At 32.0% G+C, this 14282-nt stretch overlaps 2 protein-coding genes and 1 non-coding gene across 4 annotated transcripts; 2 read left to right on the top strand and 1 right to left on the bottom strand.

The window, feature by feature from the left end:
• Positions 1-2173: 2173 nt before the first annotated feature.
• On the top strand, positions 2174-2257 carry TRNAM-CAU (transfer RNA methionine (anticodon CAU)). Its single transcript is given in 2 exon segments — positions 2174-2211; positions 2222-2257. It is a non-coding gene; the product is annotated as a tRNA-Met (tRNA).
• A 771-nt stretch (positions 2258-3028) lies between these two features.
• On the top strand, positions 3029-4922 carry LOC114173845 (eisosome protein). The gene is made up of 3 exons (XM_028058496.2): positions 3029-3238; positions 3641-3735; positions 3846-4922. The coding sequence occupies exons 1-3, from the start codon at positions 3167-3169 to the stop codon at positions 4714-4716; spliced, it is 1038 nt and encodes a 345-aa protein (XP_027914297.1). The 5' UTR covers positions 3029-3166; the 3' UTR covers positions 4717-4922.
• A 968-nt stretch (positions 4923-5890) lies between these two features.
• On the bottom strand, positions 5891-10150 carry LOC114189529 (uncharacterized). 2 transcript variants are annotated; one of them, XM_028078156.2, is made up of 2 exons: positions 6747-10147; positions 5891-6470 (listed from the first exon to the last, which is right to left on the bottom strand). In XM_028078156.2, the coding sequence occupies exons 1-2, from the start codon at positions 10060-10062 to the stop codon at positions 6094-6096; spliced, it is 3693 nt and encodes a 1230-aa protein (XP_027933957.2). In that variant the 5' UTR covers positions 10063-10147; the 3' UTR covers positions 5891-6093. The 2 variants fall into 2 exon arrangements, with proteins under 2 accessions (XP_027933957.2, XP_085528964.1); XM_085672838.1 differs by having other exon boundaries at positions 6221-6547; positions 6747-10150.
• Positions 10151-14282: the final 4132 nt, after the last annotated feature.

Here is a 14282-nt window from a genome sequence, read left to right on the forward strand (position 1 = left end):
CTATCATTAAAATTTTAACCAAAGAAACATTTGATATGTTAATTTTGTCCTCTTTCCGTCATTAGTTATTAATATTTGTTTCTTTCTTAACTGGAATAAATATATTTTTGTTCCAAGTTCCAATGAAATTTAGAATTACTCTCTTTTAAATTTTTTTATCAATTTAATAGTTCTTTTAACCAATTTTTGTTAAATTTATCTGACGTTTCAAACGCATTTCATAATAGTATTTGAGTTATTTACACCGTTTGATACATTTTTGCTTCAATGTTAACTCAAATATTATCATAAAATGTGTTTAAAATGTCAAATAAACTTAATAAAATTTTGTAAGAAGAACTAAATTCACGCATTTCTAAAGATAAATGACTAAATTTGTATAAAATTTTGAAGAGAGACCAATTCTAAAATTCACTGAAACTTAAGGGATAAAAACATATTTAATCCTTCTTAATTTAGGTAGGTCGTTCCCATTTATAAAACAATTAGTTTTTTTTTTCTTTCAAAAGTTAATTTAACGAGTTGTATTATAGAGAAATAACGAGAGAGACTAAAATAAGAAAATTGAAATTCCGAAAGCATTTATTCTTTGTGGATACATCCATGTACATGGCGTCAAAGGCTAAAAGCATGCATAGTTAAAAATGATTAAATAAAATAAAATATCATTAGAGGGTTCATTATATCTAATATTAAGATGTATAATAGTCTGGAGTTCAAGATCAACTCAACACTACTTGTTCATATTTTTTTTATTAAAGAAAAATATATACAAATAAAGAAAGGCTAAAGATGTCATATTGCAGCTGCATCTTGTTAGAAGTATTATAGCAAAAATAATTCTCTGTTATATGTTTAGGATCATACTAAAGATGCCATATTATAACTGTTTGTTATATAATATAGTTTTAGTAAAATTGATAAGTTAAAAAAGAAAACAACTCAGATATTTTAGAGAAACAGCATAGTAGTTACAACTTTTAAATTGGTTATATTAAATTTTTAATAATATTGTACATTACTTTTATTATTTTTATGTTGTAAATAACATATTCCATGCATAATAATAAAGATTATTATAAAATATATTAAATTATGCTTAATAAGTTAAAAAAACTAAATTTAATAAAAATAACCGACACTATCACACCTTTGTTTCTACTAATGCCGTTTAGTCAAAATTGATTAACTAATAATTTAATAATTTATATGACTAATTTTAATTATACCCGATTATACAACCAATTTTGGATATATATATATATATATATATATATATATATATATATATATATATATATAATATTTCGTTATTTAACTAGTTTTAAAAAAAAATTAAAACATGCCATGACCAATTGTTATAGTTTGACTAATGATTACTATTCACATGGGTTAATGATTATAATCATTTTTAATTAACTTTTTTATTAGGATTATGACTATTTTTATTTTTTTGTATAAATGTTATGTGTAGACGACTTGGTCATTGAAGAATAATATTAATCTATACATATTATATATATATAGATTCCTAATAATGTTAATCACGGATTACGATAATAAATATATATGTATTAATAATAAATTTGGATTTTCTGTAAGTTTGTACCGGTCCTCTGCTGTATTTTTTATCTATGATCGAAAAGTAAGCTTTTGAAAATTGCTAGAACATATCTTTAATAAAAGACAATAATTTTTTTCAACAAGCTTTCCGAAACCATAGGAATGCACTCTGAAATGAATTTTTGGCACAAATTTTATAGAATAAATTCTGGAATGCATTTTTATTTCATGCGTTACAGAACGAGTTGTTTAAAAAAAATTGGAATAATTTTTTTAAAATTAATTTTCTGTAACACATGAAATACATTTTAAAATAAGGTTTTTCTTCACAATGCATTTTCTCTGCTTCCTCTGCAATGGCGGCAGCAGAATTGAGAAATGGTAATGTGTCACAATGAAAAGAAAAAAGAAATTTCAGTCTTTTAGGTTATTAGTATGGTTGCAGTTAGTAATAATAGCGGTGTAAAACAAAATTTAGTCGCATCCCTCCAACAAACCTAAAATGTGAGATGAATTTGGTCTGTAAGCCCAACTTTGAAAACTAAAACTTTTTATCCACCACATACTATTTTCATATATTTATAAAATGAAATCTTATAACTTCACAAAAGGGGTGGTGGCGCAGTTGGCTAGCGCGTAGGTCTCATAGCTTCGAGTTATCCTGAGGTCGAGAGTTCGAGCCTCTCTCACCCCAAAAAGTTTAATTTTAAAATATTTAAAATGGAAATTAGGGTTTTATTTTTATACTTTATCATTAATCATAAAGAATAAAAAAAAATCAAAACTATATCACTTACAATAAAGTGCAATATTTATTTTACAATAATTATACTTAATATTTCAAAATATATTGATAATCATATATATATATACTCAAATTATTTATTTTTTAAGAGGCACTCATCTCCTTCTCATTAATAAATAAATTGATATATATCAAAGAGATCAATTAACTGAATTTAATTACATTTTATTAATCCCATAATGACGCAAGCAATGGTCAAACACGAACTAATAGGAAACATATTTCAAGAATAACTAGTTGTTTTACCATAAATGTAATATTATGAACACAACCACAACTATTATTTTTAATTTTTACAAAGATATTTCATTGCTACATGATTTGTTTTAATAAGTTAGTGTCTTTTATGATTGAGTATAATAAATTAAATACAATCCAACGCTAGTACAATATCAACTAATAAATTCCCGAGAATGAAAAAAAAATTGACTTATTAATCATAAATACCATTACTACCTTTTTTCACTTTCCAACATCCTTGAGCCAAACGATCAACTTCTGTGTATCTGATGCATTTTCACACAAAACAACAAAACAAATCTGCATTCGATGTGGTACTTAAAACATTACAGCCTGTCATCACAACGGTCACTTCCCACTTTTTCTTTTTGATAATAAACAAATAAAACAAATTACAAATTATTATTACTACATATTTATTGAGAGAGCGTTACGCTGTCGACTCCCTCTGCGTTTGTCTGTGGACCGAGGAAGGTGGCATGACATGAAGACCAGAACCTTTGCCTTAGCATTGTTGTTGTGAACCTCAGAAAGCAAAAACACAGATCTGTTGTCACAATGGGTTGCTTTCTTCATTGCTTCGGTTCCTCCACAACCACCAAACCCAGGCGCAAGGCTCACCATCACCATGTAACAACTAACCCTTCACCTTCTCTTCTTCAGGCTTCTATCTTTTTTATCTAATTTAGTTACCCTTTTGTTTGGTTCTTCAGAAACTGTTCGGAAAAGGCTTTTTTTTGTTAAGTTTTATACTTGCACCTCCTATTTTTGGCCTTTTTTAAAGGCAAAATTAAGACTTCAGGTCCTGATTCTAGTGTTATTATTCAATCAGATGAATATTTTATTTGGGTGTTATGTGTAATAAAGATTTGCATGAAAGGATTATGCGTGTTATGGAGATTGATAGACTTTAAATTTTGATTCTAGTTTTTGAATAATGTATGTGGGTTTTGTTTTTTTATTCTTTGGTCTAACAAGCTTAATAGATGAAGGTTTCTGTAACCTCATTGAGTTTTTTCAATGTTGTTGCAGCGGAATGCTAAAGACGGGTCGGAGCGACCAAAGGTGTGTTCTGTGCCGGAATACTCGCAATGGGTGGTACTTAGCACTACATCAGAAGAAATACAGTAAGTAATTGACTAATTGAGTTTGAAAATGTTCTGCTTTTGTTCACATGAAAGCATGTTTGGTTTTGGAGTTGAGGTTTGTGATTTAGATAAATGGGTTTGGGATGTAGGACTAAACCTCTGCAGAAGCTAAACGCGAGCCCTAAAAAGAAAGTGACTTTTGATGTCAATGTGAAAACGTACGAGCCAGAAGAAGTTGTTGATTTCCAACCAGAGAAGACTGAAGAGAAAAGACCTTCAGTTGAAACAAATTCTGAAGAAAGTTCGGTTACTTCAACCGGGTCTTACCCAACAAACCATAGGTACCATAATTGCACATGTATTGATGATGAAGATGCAGCAATGGAGTATTGGGATAGTGATCTCACTGATGAGGATGAAGATGAGGACGAGGATGATAGTGACATGGGAGAAGAATATGATGAAGTGGGGGAAGACTTTGAAGATGGAACAGTGTACTCAAGGTCAAGAAATGGTGATAATGAAGGGGTTGTTGCAGAGGTGGAAAGTCCAATCCCAGTGAAGTCTATTGGGTTGAACCGTAATGTTCGAGATAGGAGTGTGTATGTTCATTCTGTGCTGAACCCTGTGGAGAACCTCACTCAATGGAAAGCAGTTAAGGCTAAAAGAGCACCAGCATTGGTGTCTCAGAAGGAGAATTTGGTTTTGAATCAAGAATCCCGAGCTGCATTTGGTGCTGATTCAGAATCACCGAAGAAGTTGAACCGGGAAATCGCAGTTGATGCTAGCCTTTCAAACTGGTTAGGTTCATCAGAAACTACACCTGTTAGCTCACATGGCTCAAATACATTATCAGTTGAAGAGATTAAACAGTTTTCAGCTTCTTGTTCACCAAGAAAATCACCAAGAGATGAAATTGCCATCATAGGCAGTGTTGGTAGCTACTGGAATTGTGGGGGTTATGCTCAGGATTCTGGCTCAGCAAATCGAGTGACTTCAAGAAGGGTACAATACAATTGATGTGAAAGTTAGTTATGCTGAACAAGAGAGTGAATATGAGACAAGGTTGTTCTATCTAGAAGGTTGTTACTCATGTATGTTAGACAAGATTCCATTGATGAGTGGTTTGTGTTAGGTGCAATTTTTTGATTCTTTTGTGAATGTTTGTTTGTGTTGCAATCTGCGGTTGGATTAATAATACTATTGTCATGTAGTTTTTATCTGTACACTGTCTCTGAATTTTCTTCCATGAAGATAAATTGATGAAGTTAGTACAGAGAGGACAGATAAACTTTTATGTCTTATAAAAATCTAGGCATAAAAAAGAAACTGTTTAATTAAAAAATTGTTTATAAGGTGTTTTATTTTTTTTTCTGTCATAATAAATGCGTAAACTAATTAAAAATTAAATGAAAGGCAATGCTATAAATGTAAGTTAAATAGAAACAAAAATATTTCAAATTTGTGATTTCAAAAAGAATGGAGGAACTACTGATAAACATGGAGAAGTACTACATATATTTTTATTTTATAAGAAAAAAGTCACATTTTTTTTTTCTTGAAATATAACTAAATTTCAACAACCTTTACGTCATTTAATAATACAATATTTTCTTCAAATATTCTAACTTCGATTATTTTATGTTTAGAACAATTCTATGGGTGTAATGTATTTAAGACGAAAATGATAGTTTAGAATAACCTACATGATATTTTCAAAAGGTGTCAACATTAATTTCTTCTATATATATTAGAGACCGCATTGAAGATGAAAAAAATTAAATAAATCTCTTAAATATCAAAATAAAAAACATTTGAGATGTACATTAGATTAATGGACATTTTAAATTTTCTTAAAAGATTTTGAGATTTACCTCCCAACACTTTATTAATTATTATTACTATTATGTAATAATCCTATGTCGATTCTATTAAAAATTTTATCCAATAACATATTATATATAAGAAACTGCCTGATATGTTTTAGTTTTCAGGGAGCTCATCTTGTTAATTCATCTTAAAAAAAATAGACTGTTGCTTTTAGGTCACTTTCCAAAATAGAAGACGCATTTGATCCAACATTTTTTCTTCTTCTTTCTTGTCGGACAAATGGTAAAGACAGACAACTGTAGATAAAAAACAAATGGCCAAAACAAAGTATGACCAATCTAAAATGATGTTTTATTTATTTATAAGACTAAAATGCACACAAAAGCAAATTTTCTACACGCAAGACTAGTGAAACAAAGCACGACTAATTCAAACATAGATATACATATTCCAATCATCAAGCCTAAGCTTACTGTGATTTCAACTTTCAAATTCAACTACAGTTTTCATACATAGTTAATTGCTTGTGGAAAATGAAAACAACATATTTGTACTAGTTATGACACACTACTTTTGGAACCCTCTAAGCTTGTTCATGGTTATCATGCCAAATGGCAGGGAAAGATAAGCTTGAGTAGTAGCCGATAGCTCTTGTGCCACAGCACGCATGATGGGTCTGGACTCTGGAGCCTCACGTGTGCATGCCAAAGCTATGATCATTGTGAACACTACTGCTTCTGCCAATTGCCCTGTTGGAGGTGCAAGCCTTTGGTCTAGCACGTCCTTCAGTAGCACCTGTGGTTCCTCCGTTGATGACAAATACTTGTTCGAAGATAGTGTACCCAACAGTTCTCCAGGATGCTTTCCCATCATTATCTCCATCACCACCACTCCAAAACTATACACGTCACACTTCTCCGTCACTCTCATTGTTTGTGCTAGTTCTGCAGATTGCAACTTTTCTCACTCATCACACACTTCAATTTACATCACACTATATATGCATGTACTGAATAAAACTCTAAAGCATTGTAGTGAAACAAGAGTATATTCAGACAATGATTAAGAAACATATAAACAAATGTCTAGAATATAAAACATGTAATACATATGTTTTTAAACTGTCAGAAACATTTAACAGAACATAGTAAAGACTGCCTTAGTATGATGCATACTATATAGTATACATAATGTAATTTTAAATAGATTGGATGATGTACCTGGAGCCATGTAACCATAGGATCCAGCAACTGAGGTCCAAGTTGAAGTGTCTGAGCTTAGTAGCTTTGCTGTGCCAAAATCTGCAAGATGAGGTTCTAAGTCGGAGTCTAATAGTATGTTATTCAGTGTTACATCCCGGTGCACGATTGGTGGGGAGCAATCTGTGTGCAGGTATGAAATTGCATGTGCTAATCCTTGCACAATCTTTAGCCTTTTGGCCCACCTTAGCTCCAATTTTCCTTCCTCTCCATACAACACCTTTGCCAAACTTCCTCTGTCTATATATTCATAAACCAAGAACATTTGTTCCCTGCATGAACAGAACCCATAAAGCTTTATTATATTGCGGTGCCTCACTCCTGTAAGTGCTTCTATTTCATTCAAAAAGCTCTGGCGGTTCATCGGTGGAATGTCATCAGAGTCTGATATGTTGAGCCTCTTGACAGCAACGACTTGACCTGTGAGCAATTGTGCTCTATAAACACTTCCGAATCCTCCTTTTCCAATGCAGTACTTGTCATTGAAGTCATTGGTGGCCTTAACAAGATCAGAAAATGTGAATTTTCCATCTCTTCCCCACACCACGCTGATAGGCTGATCACTTTTTTCATTGCTTTTGGACTCTTCATCAAGGTGTTTTATGCTATGCCGCCGGCGAAGTATTACTCCAACAATAATTATTCCAATTAATACACAAACTGGTATGATAACCCCAAGAAGAACCTTTTTGTTAACTCCTCCAGATTTGTCCGGGGAAAGTGATTTGGTGCAAGTTAATCCATTTATCTCACCACACAAACCTGAGTTCCCAGCATAGGCTTCGGCAGTAGCTGTCTGGAAAACACGGCCTGTGGGGATTGAACCACTCAGTTTGTTATAAGAAAAGTCAATAGATTGAAGGCTGATCATGCTTGAATATGATCGTGGGATTGTCCCTGAAAGATGGTTGCGTGACACATTGAGAATCTCCAATGCTGTTAACTTTTCAAGGTTCTGGGGAAGAGCCCCGGAAAGAGAGTTGCTGCTGATGTCCAACATGATTTGCAGTGAGAACAGATTGCCAAGTTCATTTGGTATTTCCCCAGATAGACTGTTATGGCTTAAATTCAGGCTCAGTAATCCATCACAATCACCAAGCTCTTTAGGAATGCTTCCACTGAAGTTGTTATTTGATAAATCAAGAAAATCTAGCTTAGCCAATCTACCATAACTCTTTGGGATTTCTCCGGATAAATGGTTACTGCTCAAATTGAATCTGAAAAGCCGGCTTAGATTCCCGATTTCAGGTGGGATACTACCAGTGAATTCATTGGAATGAAGGTTTAGATACCCTAGTTGGCTCAGCTTACTGAGCGCAGAAGGAATTTTTCCAGAAAGTTTGTTGTTTCCCATATCCATACTGGTTAAACTGGCACACTCGCCCCATTCCGGGGAAAGCTCACCAACCAGTTGGTTTGTACTAAGTGAGATCAAATCAAGATTTGGGAGAACCCCAAATGCGTCTGTGATGTTTCCGGTGAGCTGATTATTATCAAGCCGAAGTCTAACAAGTGATGAACAATTTCTCAAGGACTTTGGCAATGGCCCTGAAAAGCTGTTGTTATTGACAGCCAAAATAGTTAGCTGCCCACCACTGCACAAGTCGAGTGGCAGTTCTCCGGAAAAGCTGTTGTTTGAAAGGTAGACATTAGTCAAAGAAGGGTTTCCCTTTCCAAATTCTCTAGGAATTATGCCTGTGAAGTTATTGCTGAACACAGAAAATTTTCTTAATGGAGTTAGTTGAACAATGGTTTCTGGCAATTCCCCATACAAGTTATTGCTGTTGACATCAAAGATTTCAAGAGAGGTCAAGTTTCCAATATCCGGGGGAATGATTCCAGAGAGCTCATTGAAGAAAAGATTCATGACTCGAATGCTTGTCATATTCCAAAGAGTTGATGGAATGGGGCCAGAGAGTTGGTTTTGTGAAAGGTCTAACTCTGTCATTTCCATCAGGTTTCCAATCTCAACAGGAATGAGACCAGAGAAGTGATTATTGTACAGATAGAGGTACTTAATTCTTTTCAACAAGCCAATCTCTGAAGGAATATTTCCAGTAAAATGATTGTTTTGGACTTGCAAGGAGGTAAGCTGGGTCCAATTAGAGAGGAGCGTAGCAGAAAGTTCACCAGAAAAGGAATTATCTGATAATCCCAGTTCTGATATTTTAGTCAGATTAGCTAATGACATAGGCAAAGGACCGTTCAAATCATTCTCTGCTAAACTCAAGAAGGATAAATTTGTGCACCGGCCAAGCTCAGAAGTGATTGTAGAGTTAAAAGAATTTAAACTGAGATCAAGATGCCAGAGCTCCCTAAGTTGGCCTAAGGAAGAAGGAATCTTCCCATAGGCAGAAATGTTATTCAGTTCAAGAAATTGAAGCCCAGATAATAATCCTATCTCAGTGGGAACAGGACCATTAAACATGTTATTACCGATACGAAGTTCTTTGAGATTAGAAAGCATGGACAAGTTGGGTGACAGTTTTCCTTCAAACCCACTGTTGGTGAGGTTGAGGTATTCTAGCTTGCCCAAATTGCTATACAAGGATTCTGGTATACTGCCATGCCATCCATTCTGAGAGATGTCAAGGTATGTGAGGTTATGGCAGTCCAGTATGAAACTTGGGAATTGACCAGTGAGTGATGGATTTAGATGTAAAGCAAGGCGTGTCAAGGAAGGCATGCATGAATATTGGGACCAGTGAGGAGGAGTTATAAAGTAATTAGATCCAAGGTCCATGTACCATACCTTAGGGAGATTCATGAGCTGATAAGGAATGGTGCCATTGAGATTGTTGTTGTAAAGGCTGAGGTATTGAAGCTCCCTTAGCTGGCCTAGCTCATTAGGCAGTGTGTCTTCAAATAAGTTGTTCCCCAAGTCCAACAGTGTGAGCTTGGAGAGGTTACCAATTGCTGATGGTATTGACCCCTCAAACTTGTTGGTATTGAGGTTGAGTTGGGTGAGGTTAGGGAGGGAAGCAAAATCCAAAGCAGAGAGAGTCCCAGTGATATTGGCAGCAGACAAGTTTATCTGTGAGACTGTTGTGTTGGTATTGTCACAAACAATGGCATCCCAAATGCAGAGGTTGGAAAGGTTGGTGAGAGACCATGAGTTTAGAGAAGGAGGAAGAGGAGGGGATAGAGTGTTTTTCCATTTGACAAGTGCTTCTGCTTCTGCTGTTGCTGATGAAGCGATTTTCAATGGAAGCAAACATAGGAAGAGAATAGGAAGGAGTAGAGTGTGAACCTTTTGAAAATTTGTCATGTCTAGCATTTGGCGTGGTCTCTTTGCAAATGGATTAGTCTCTTATATAGCAGAATCGGTTCTGTTAAGTCTTTGGAATGGGAGCTGAAAATCCAACTAGTAATTTGTTAAGCCAGATTGTGTCCATGAACGGCAGTGAGGTAAATTTGAATATCATGAAAACATAGGTATGTGGACGGGTCCACACTATGTGATTTGTAGTGTAATCATAATTGTTATAAAAAATATGATAGTCTTTACTCGGAGTTGATTTGTCTGGTTGACCTGAGAAGCACGATTCCATTTTTATATTAGAAAAATAATGTCATGACTCCTTGTTTTTTTTGACTTCTTCTCTTATTCCCTTACTTGACATAAATATAATTTATTATTGGTTTTTTCCACACCAGCATTAAGAAAGAAAACGAAGAATGAACATTTTGGTTGAAATTAAGGGTGTGTTTAATTTAGCATATAGATGCCAGAGAAATTGAGTTGATGAATTAGAGTGGATTTGAGAGTACTATATATATTGTTTTTTTTTTTAAGGGATTTGAAGATAACACACTGAGTGAATTTGAAAGTAAAGTTTATGAATAACTTGATTCGTGTGATAGATTAAAAAAATGTTTTAATAAAAGTAATAAACAGATTATCATATTGCTCCTTGTATAAAAAGTAGTATAAATTGATATTTGTATGAGTTACATTTATTTTGTTAATTTTTTTAAATACTAAAATTGAAAAAAATAAAAAATAAAAAAATAATATATTATTTTGATAGTATATTGTAGTAAATTTTAAGTAGCAATTGTGAAAGCTATTTTTTTATTATAAAAATATTATGGGATTGAATCCGTGTAGTGGGATCAGATATGCAGAAGTGGGGTCGGATCCCTTACCTTCAAAGGTAGGTGGATTGGTTTCACAACTTATTAGATCATATCCCTTCACTTAGGTGGATTGGTTCCACAACTTATTGGATCAGATCTCTTCACTTCATTATTTTCTTCTCATTCTCTATTTTCTTCTTTAAGTCTTCAAACATTCACCACCACTTCCATGATCCATTCTTCACTATTACGGGAATCTCACAGTCTCGCTACTCAACAACCTACCATTAGAGGGTAAAATGGTATTTGTTGAGATTATCCTCTCAAATCTACCCCCACGATGCAAGATTGAAAAAGCAAGTCATCCCATAAATCATCGTTTTTCCTCGCTCTCATGTCAATTGAAATGCACGTCTTTCCCACCTCCTAATCCATCTTCACATCTACTTTCAAATAGGTAATTCTCTCAAGTGAACACAGCCTAAGAATCTATTAGGTTTTATTCTTTCTTTAGCTCCAAATCAAGATAGAGAAGACGCGTTTTTTTTCCTTTCCTTCGCAATCAACTTCTCCCTTCTTTACATTCACCAAACAGAACACAAAAAGCTCAACCATGACTTGCATCATCCTTTTCACAAATTGAATCCTCCATCACGACCAAATGATCATCACCCCTTCAACACGGTGGTGGCAATCTAGGGTTTTGATGTCGATGGTGAACGATAGACCTTGGTCTCACTGTCACTTTCCTCCAGTTGATTGGAGTTGCTATCGCTGGTATGATTCATCACGAAGGTCATCATCATAGTCATCACGTCTCACACCTCCTTGTTGTTCTTCGTGTGAGGACAAACAACGCCAACATCGACCCCCAATTAGGCACCTTGTTACTTTTCATAGTTGTCACTATCATTAGTTACCAAAGTTTTAGCTAAAAAAAGTAGTTTCTAAATTTATCTTATTCGTGACCAATGTACAGATCCCTTCAAGTGATCAATTTAGAAACTATTTTATTTACCAATAATTTTTGGTTTAAAATTTAATATATAAATTAGTTATTATATTGACTAACTAATTTTTTATCTCAATAATTAGTCCTTAATAAGAAATTTTCTTCTAGTAAAGATTGTTGGATCTTATTCCAACATTGGTCTTATATGTAAATAATTATATATTAAAGATATTAAGGGCAACTAATGAGATCTTTAATATATGGTAGTGTGGTAATTAAATGGTATTTTGTAATGGATAAATAGAAATACCAAATAACAAATTTTATTTGTTCATAAATAAGTTTCATATCTCATAATATTCCTTTTAGAGATAATTAAAGAGAGAGTCCCTCTTGATCCCGGAAGATCAAACCACTCCTCTATTTTATCATTATAAATTCAAATATGTATTTTATTTTAGTTCTAATAATTAACATGATAATTTCAAAATTTATACTTATACAATACCAATTAAATTATAGTTTTACTTTAAAATATAAAATAGTTTATAAATAATAAATATAGGGGTATAAAAATTTAATAGTTTCCACACAAAATTCTTCTTTGACGAAAATAACGTTGGAGGGAAGCCAGGTTCACCCAATTGTTCTGACCTAATATCTAGAAAATTTTGAGTGAGGGGCCTTCAACTTCATTTCTGGTCAAACATAAAGAAACAAATTAATCTTTAAATATCATTTCTTTGAGTTTGGTTATTAATTTATGTTATGATATTTAAGAAATTTATCTTTTACATCGATAATCATCTTTATATATATATATATATATATATATATATCTCATAATTTTACATCGATAATCATCTTTTTGTGTCTATATCTCATAATTTCAATTTTATTCTTTACAATATGATAATTTGTTAAATTTTTAAAAGAATAATGATATTTTGATAAACTTTTTTTGACCAATTTTTAACCCACAACTCCAATCATTTTTAGATCATCACATCACATCATTAAAAAAATTTAAATTAGATAATTGAAAGGTGATTGGAGTGGTGAGAGTGGGTAAAAAAAATGAGTTAAAATATCATTATCTTTTATAAAATTAAGAGTTACTTTTACATCTCTTCTATAAAATTATTTATCTTCTCTCCCTCCTTCTTTCTTTTTCTATCCATCAATAGTTACTTTCTATTCTTTTCTCCATTCATCTCACTTTGTTTTCAATAAATATAAATTTATTTTTTATATTAACTTAATAATATTATAATATCATCGCATATTAATATAATATTATGCATATTTAAAAAATGCATACACATATGCGCCCATAACAATGTTCCATTTTTGTGTCCAAATTTCGTAATTCCAATTATAGTCTTTACAATATAATTATTTGTTAAATTTTTCAAAATCAACCGTTATTCTTATATGTTTTCTATAAAATTGTCTATCTTCTTTTCTTTTTTTCCTTATTCATTATGAGTTATTATTTTTTATATTTTCTCCTTCCATTTCACTTTATTTTTAATAAATATAAATTTATTTTGTATATTAACTTAATAACATTACACTATCATTACCTACTAATATAATATTATGTATATACGTACACGAATAATTATACTAATATATTTATACTAATATATATTAAAAATATAGCTATATTTAGAAACAGGTTTCAACCTTACAATTAATTCGACTCACTGTTTCTTATTATTTTTCCCTAAAAATAATTATATTTAAAGTATATTAGATCCCCTTGTTTTTCAATTTAAGAAACACGTTTTAATTTAATACAAGTTTGATTAATTTGTGATGAATAAAATAAGAGTCTAAAAAGTATTTTTTTAATTTTCTTGGAATTAAAATGACAATTTCTTTAATTTTAAGTGTCACTGTGCATCCTCGAAATGAACGAGATAAAACTTTTTTTTTATTGAATAAAATACATTTATGTAGTTTGACATCTGAGTATTAAAATCTTGACGTATTGACTGTTACATATAAAAGTATTTATTTTAAATGAATGTCCTATGTATGCTCCTATTTAAAATATTAGGAAAGTTATTAAGAATATTCTTTATAGGATAAGAGATTTTGTCAAACTCACTTGTTTATTAACTTTCTCATGAATAATTTAAATTGATTATGACTTTTATAATAAAAAAAAAAAAAAAAAAATGTTTTTAGTCATTCAATTTCTAGTGAAAATTGAAATTGATTTTTTTTTGAAACTTTAAACCAATTTAGTCATTTTAATCAAATTTTATTAAGTTTATTTGACATTTCAAACTTATTTCATTATATTATTTTAGTTTGTTTACACCGTTTGATACATATTCACTTCAATGTTAACTGAGGATACGTTCTTGAAATGTAGAATCAACTTTTAAAAAATTGATTAAAGGACTAAATACACGTATCTCAATAGATGAGGGACTAGATTAATTCAATATTTT

This window comes from Vigna unguiculata, chromosome 1 (genome assembly GCF_037176805.1).
Source record: "Vigna unguiculata cultivar grain cowpea cultivar isolate G323 ecotype 2 chromosome 1, ASM3717680v1, whole genome shotgun sequence".
Classification (NCBI taxonomy): Eukaryota; Viridiplantae; Streptophyta; class Magnoliopsida; order Fabales; family Fabaceae; genus Vigna; species Vigna unguiculata.